Below are 7,348 nucleotides of genomic sequence, written 5' to 3'. Positions count from 1 at the left end.
TTACCAATCAGAGATCATCTCCCATTCCCTTTAAAAGCCAGGCACGTTTGGATCTTGGAGCATTGCTTTTATGATGGAGGATTTGGTCCGTAATGTTTTTATTTGTAATCTTCTGCATGTGTGTGTGTGTGTGTGTGTGTGTGCGTCCCTGTGTGTGTAACAAGCATAGTGTGCACGCGCTGTGCACGAGCCAATAGGAGCATTTTATTGACTTTAGACCAGGTTTTTGTTGGTCAATGGAGCCATCATTTTCCGCTGCCTCGAGATAGCAATACTCCCAGAATGCACCTGAACACACCTCCCTGTAAGACCAGCACGCCCAAAATGCACCTGAACACACCTCCCTGTAAGACCAGCAGGCCCAGAATGCACCTGAACACACCTCCCTGTAAGACCAGCAGGCCCAGAATGCACCTGAACACACCTCCCTGTAAGACCAGCACGCCCAGAATGCACCTGAACACACCTCCCTGTAAGACCAGCAGGCCCAGAATGCACCTGAACACACCTCCCTGTAAGACCAGCACGCCCAGAATGCACCTGAACACACCTCCCTGTAAGACCAGCAGGCCCAGAATGCACCTGAACACACCTCCCGGTAAGACCAGCACGCCCATGGGCCACAGATAGGCGCAGATGCATTTGCTATTTAAACGACATGGGCGCTGAACGGGAAACTCAAAACTGGGTCGGTCTTAAACTAGCTTTGCGCCGCGTGCAAGATAGGGACCAGAGACTCTTTGTGACATCTGAAGACATTTTATAGATGCTTTTTTTTTAATCACCACTCTCTCTCTTTTGTCAAATAATCAATGAGTTGGTTTAATGGACAGATCTGTGATGGTGCTTTCACACATGGGCTGTTCCAGTAGTATCTGCTGCTCTGCCTGCTGCGTTCCATTCATACGCTGAAGGGGGATTTTTGCGTCAGTATCTGACAGGGATGCACCGAATCCAGGATTGGGCTCCTGATTGGGCTGAATATTGAGCTTTTTGACAGGGTTCTTGTCTCTGCCTAACCTTATAATTTCTTCCCAGGGAACCGAACCCTACTCTTGCACTCGGCGCGCTACGCTGGTCACCGTAGTGACGGTGCCGTTGATTACGGGAAGGTGTTTACGTAGGTGGAGCGTTCAATGCAGCAGGCTGTGAGAAAGTGGACATGGATCTGATGAGCAGAACAAGTTGTTGTTTGGCAGAACTTTCAGTCAAAAGAAGACCATTCAAATCCAGCTACATGTTCAATCTGATCAATGCTGATTGGTCTGGTGGTGGCGAGGACCCTAAACTATACACAACATGGCTGCTGTTACAACATCTGGTCTGAAACATCTGGAAGAATACGAGTTGTTCATGAAGGAATCTCCAGACAGCAGCCAGAATGCAGCAACTTCAGGTACAGCAAAGGAAGGCCAGTCCCTGTTTACTTCATTCATGAGTTTACTGGGTTCATGGACTGAGGATGGGAGGAGGAGGCAGCACAATCTCAACCAGGGGAGTCAGGATTCAGCCGAAACCCTAAAAATCTGGATTCAGTGCATCCCTAGTATCTGACGCTGAGAGAGACTGACCAAGCGTCAATATTATTTTTTGGGAGAGAGAGCCAGAGACACCAGAGAGGGGATACGAGAGGACAGGGAAGCCCGTCTGCAGACCCATCAGTGACAAATGTCGGGAGACGCGCCTCATGCTTGTGATGACGACAGGACGCAGTTAAGTCACGTAGAGGTCTTTAGTGCAGTTCCATTATTGCAACGTGAACCCAAAACTAACCAGATTAAATGTAGACCTTTTAACAAAAACTTGAACCTTTCAAGTGTAAAAAGGTCCTAAAATAAATGTGAGCATCAAAACCAACTTTCCTCAGAACTAATGGTTGTAGTCAGACTTCTCTAGCTTAAAGTTTGAGTGTTATTTCTGTATTATCTGCTCTAGCTTTTCAAACATTTCAGACACAGATATGGAGATAATAACCGCCCAAAATGACCACAAATTGCGTTTTTTATGTATTTGAAAATGACACATTTTCTTTTGAGGAAAGATGCTTGAACCCACGGGCAAATAAGTGCACCTACGTGTTGCACAAACTGAAGGGGAACTCTGCTGAATGCTCCAAACATTGCAGCGACATCGCTGTAAAACAAAGTCAGTGAGAGTGTGTGTGTGTGGGGGGACATTCCTGTGTGCTGACTGCTACAGCACATGGAAACCATTACACATTACAGACTGGAAGAGAGACACAGTTTAACAATGAACCAGAATATTTGACACACATTTCAGACGAGAGACTGTGAGACTCCGTCGCCACAAACCAGCCTGTTCTCCTGAAGCCTTCAGACAGATATCGCTCTGTACCTGGTCTGTATCCTAGTATTTATTCCTGTCTGCAGCACATGGACTGCTGCTGTGTAAGAGTGTGAACATCCTCGTAGGGAGGATGTCAGGGGGGGGGGCATGTTTGGGTTCAAAGACTTTCACCCAGGAAACGGGTGTTCAAGTCCCAGAAGAAGTTATGGAGAAAACACAAGACTCGTGGTGCAAATGTTCCACCAAAACAAGCTCTATAAGACTATTTAGCAGAGCCACCGTCCGAAGCTTAGCCCCACCCAAGACGACTGGGATTGGTTTAAAGAAATGCAAACAACCCAGAGCGTTATCCTGTCCTATCCCAGAATGCATCACTGGTGCAGCCAGACCCTACTCCACCGAGCTGTGGAGACTGGTCGACTGTAATAAAGTGTAGGGGGTCTCTCAGTTCCTGGTTTCCTCTCAGAGTCTATTTTCAGCAGCTGTCGGTGGAAGCAGAGCAGATCAGCTGTCCTGCCATCAATCAGACCCCCCACACCCCCTAGGCCTCTATGCCCCCCCCACAGCTGCAGGCTCACAACATGTGAATAAAGACAGAGTTCACACTTCGGCTCTGCAGTTTAGTGTGTGTCTGTCTGTGTGTTTGTATCTGTGTGTGTGTGTGTGTATATGTGTGTGTGTACACATGCATGCGTCTGTGTACACACGTGTGTGTGTGTGTGTGTGTGTGTGGATGTATGCATATACGTGCATTTGCTGTGTGTGTGTGTTTGTGTGTGTACGAGTGCGTCTCTGTGTGTGTGTACGAGTGTGTCTCTGTGTGCTTGTGTCTCTTTGTGTGTGTGTACGAGTGTTTGTGTGTGCATGCATGCGTGAGTGTGTGTGTGTGTGTGTGTGTGTGTGTGTGTGTGCGTGCGTGCATGCATCGAGTGTGAGTGTGTGTGTGTGCGTGCGTGTCCTCACCGATGGACACCAGCCTGATGTGCTCTCTCTCCAGGAACTCCAGCGCCACCGAGACGTTCTCCAGCTTCATCTGCCTGAAGTTGGGCCGGCTGTGGTACTTCCTGAACATCTTCTTCTGGCTCAGCACCTCCAGCAGCCCGATGAGCTTCAGCCCGTCACTCAGGTCCTTCTGCAGGTCCCCGATCCGCTTGTTGAGCCCCTTCAGGTGCTCGTTGCACCAGCGGGTGAAGGTGTTCTGCTGGATCTTCTTCCAGGGGGCGTCCTCGGCCAGGTCCTTCTCCGTGGCCGGCATCTCCTCCTCTTCCTCCTCCTCCTCTTCCTCGCAGATGAACTGCGGGGGAAGCTGCTGCTCCATGTAGCCGCTGTTGCTCATCATGGCGTCCGCTGTTAGGTTTTAAAGCCCGGAGCGAAGAGGAGAAGAAGGGAAGGCAGAGGAAGAGAGAGAGAGAAGAGAAGACGAGAGGAGAGGTGGAGGCAGAGCCTGCTGGGAGGAACCAGAGGTGGAAAGAAAGAGTACAAACATGTATTACTTCAGGAAAAGTTCTGTTACTGTGATATACTTTCACTTTAACCTGCTGCTGTAACAATCATTTACCAATTTGAGATTAAGTTCATCCACCCATTCTTCCATCCATCTATCCACCCATCCATTTATCCACCCACTCATCCATCCATCCACCCATCTATCCATCCATCTACCCATCCATCCATCTATCCACCCACTCACTCATCCACCCATCCATCCATCCATCCATCTTAAGTACAAGTAAAATTACCAGGCTACTTAAGTTAAAGTAAAATATTAAATCTATTACTTTGATACACTTTTACTTAAGCACAAGTAAAGGTACTACAGTACAAACATATTATACTAAAGTAAAAAGTAAATACTTGCAAAAACATTGTTAAAGAGTTTTTTATTCCCTTTGTTTTACTCAGTAATGGATGTGATTTAAAACACATACTGAAGTCAAAGTACTCCATTACTTTCATGAACTTTTACTTAAGTAGCTAGCAGTGGTACAAAAATATACTCAAGTAAAAGTAAAATGTAGAAGATACTGTATACTTATTAAATATCTTATTTATACCTATTATACTTTTATTATAATCGCAGTATTTTGCTGTTTGAAAAGGGCACAAAGCCTGATTTGAGTTTGTTGACACATATTTTGCCAAAACAACTTTTTAATTTTTTTTTAATCAGTAACGTATGTGATTTAAAATGTAGCAAAGTAAAATACTTCAAAGTAAACATACTTACGTAAAAGTAAAATTCCAGCTTTGAAAAAGGACTTTAAAAAAAGTAGAAGTAGCCTACACACACACACACACACACAAAGAAACTACTCCATTAGGCTCTACGGTAACGCGAGTAAATGTAACGGATTACTTTCCACCTCTGGGAGTGACACACTTCTCCAAAGTGTGCGTGAAGCTGCGGGTCCAGAGTCAGTTAATCCAGCCCGGCTGAGCCATGGTACCGATGAAGGAAGGAAGAAGAAAGAGAGAAAGAAAGAGAGAGAGAAAAAGTCGTTTTCTTCCTCCGGACACACTCGCTCCTGTTGTCCGGGAAAAGAGGCTCAGACGGCGGCGTGGCGGCCTGCAGAGAGTCGGTACAGCGGCTGGAGGAGAAGGGGATCGGGGGTTTAAAAACGCTCGGCGTCACTCTGCTGGACTCCCAGGAATGCCACCTCCATGACCATATATACAACTCCAGCCCAGGCATCCTCTAACACACACAGATACGCAGCCCGCAGCCCATTGGCTGGCTGCAGGGCAGGGGGCGGGGCCAGGACCCACGGTGACACCTCCGGGTATTTTTAGAGGCTCCAAACCGGGGAGAGACACCGTCCGGCTGTTTGTAGAAGAGCTGCTCATAAACTGGTGTGAAGAGAAAACACAACGTCATCTGAGGGGTAGCCCATCAGACTCCAGACACTTTTAAATGTTGTCAGAAACAAGAATTTTTACGCGAGTTTTTTTTTTTTTTTTCAAACTGCTGTGAAGAGGAACCACGACGTCATCCGAGGCCAGCCAATCAGACTCCAGAATCAGACTATTAAAAAAAATACAAACACTTTTCACTGTTTTTCACGAACTAAATAAATAATAAAAAACATGTGATCAATAAGTTACAGTCTGATGTAAGAAGTTAACAGTTGAAGGAAAAAGTTCAATATTTAGGGTAAGGTCAGTCTATGATGTCACAGTGATGTCATGAGTTTTTATAAAGGACTTTAAAAATACACGTTGACTCGTTAGAAACTAAAATATCATCGCAGTATTTAGAGTTACGTCTCTTACAGATGCTCACTAGAAAAGACACACACACACACACACACACACACACACACAGAAAGAGAGTCACACACACACACACACACACACACACACACACACACAGAAAGAGAGTCACACACACACAAATACAGAGAGAGAGAGATAGAGACACACACAGACACACAGAGACACACACAAAGAGAGACACAGACAGACACACACACAGATAGAGACACACACACACACACACACAGCGATAGAGACACACACACACACACACACACACACACACACACACACACACACAGAGACACACACACACACACACACACACACACACACACACACACACACACACACACAGCGATAGAGAGACACACACACAGATAGAGAGAGAGACAGACACAAAAATTCAAAAACGTGATCAATAAGTTACAGTCTGATCTAAGAACTTAACTTAAAGGAAGAGTTGAAGGAGGAGAAAGGTCAGTCTATGATGTCACAGTGATGTCATCAGGAGTTTTTATAAAGGACTTTAAAAATACACGTTGACTTGTTAGAAACTAAAATATCATCGTAGTATTTAGAGTTACGTCTTACAGATGCTCAGAAAAGACACACACACACACAGAAATAGAGACACACACACACACACAGAAATAGAGATACACACACACACACAGAAATAGAGATACACACACACAGACACACACACACACACACACACACACACACACAAAGAGAGACACAGACACACACACACACACACACACACACACACAAAGAGAGACACAGACACACACACACACACACACACACACACACACACACACACATAGAGACACACACACACACACACACACACACACACACACACAGATAGAGACACACACACACACACACAGCGATAGAGAGACACACACATACAGATAGAGAGAGAGAGACAGACATACAAATTCAAAAACATGTGATCAATAAGTTACAGTCTGATGTAAAAACTTAAGAGTTGAAGGAGGAGAAAGGTCAGTCTATGATGTCACAGTGATGTCATGAGTTTTTATAAAGGACTTTAAAAATACACGTTGACTCGTTAGAAACTAAAATATCATCGCAGTATTTAGAGTTACGTCTCCTACAGATGCTCACTAGAAAAGACACACACACACACACACACACACACACACACACACACAGAAATAGAGAGACACACACACACACACACACACACACACACACACACACACACACACACAAATAAAGAGACATGGCGTTTTGGCCTGAGGACACCTAAAGGCCAAAATTGACTTTTGGTCATAGCGCCCCCCGCTGGCAACAGGAAATCTGCCTTATATGACAAACATCATCCGATTTACATGAAACTCAGAATGTGTGGTCTACGTGTGATACTGAGCCGCCCCCTATAATATGACCACGCCCACTTACTCAGGCCACGCCCCCTTTCATAACATTTGAACTATTTAAGGTAGAGTCTTGTGTGAGGTATCATTGAACTCAGCAGAGACTTCCTTCTTCATTGGTGATGGTTTGGCCCGCCCCCTATGTTGAAGCCACGCCCTTTTATTACTAATGGCCCGATTTATGTAAACACTTGTGTGAGGTGTGATTGAACTCAGCAGAGACTTCCTTCTTCATCGGTGATGGTTTGGCCCGCCCCCTATGTATAAGCCACGCCCCCTTTCATACATGCTGATCCATTTAAGGTAGAGTCTTGTGTGAGGTATCATTCATCTCAGCAGAGGCTTAATTTTTCATTGTTGATGGTTCGCGGTGTCTG

General features: G+C 45.5%; 2 protein-coding genes across 2 annotated transcripts in view; one reads left to right on the top strand and one right to left on the bottom strand.

Moving 5' to 3' along the window:
- Nucleotides 1–5,004, bottom strand: part of LOC114550004 (filamin-C) — a 69,221-nt gene extending 64,217 nt beyond the window's left edge. The window contains exons 1-2 of the mRNA XM_028570422.1: nt 4,671–5,004; nt 3,271–3,654 (exon numbers count right to left, since the gene is read on the bottom strand). Of these exons, the coding sequence (XP_028426223.1) occupies nt 3,271–3,646 (376 nt within the window). The 5' untranslated portion in view covers nt 3,647–3,654; nt 4,671–5,004. The remainder of the gene's footprint in view (nt 1–3,270; nt 3,655–4,670) is intronic.
- LOC114550445 (NLR family CARD domain-containing protein 3-like) overlaps nt 1–7,348 on the top strand; it is a 689,968-nt gene that overhangs the window by 488,721 nt on the left and 193,899 nt on the right. The window lies entirely within an intron of this gene.

This window comes from Perca flavescens, chromosome 23, assembly GCF_004354835.1.
Source record: "Perca flavescens isolate YP-PL-M2 chromosome 23, PFLA_1.0, whole genome shotgun sequence".
NCBI lineage: Eukaryota > Metazoa > Chordata > Actinopteri > Perciformes > Percidae > Perca > Perca flavescens.
This window is presented reverse-complemented; position numbering and strand designations above follow the sequence as displayed.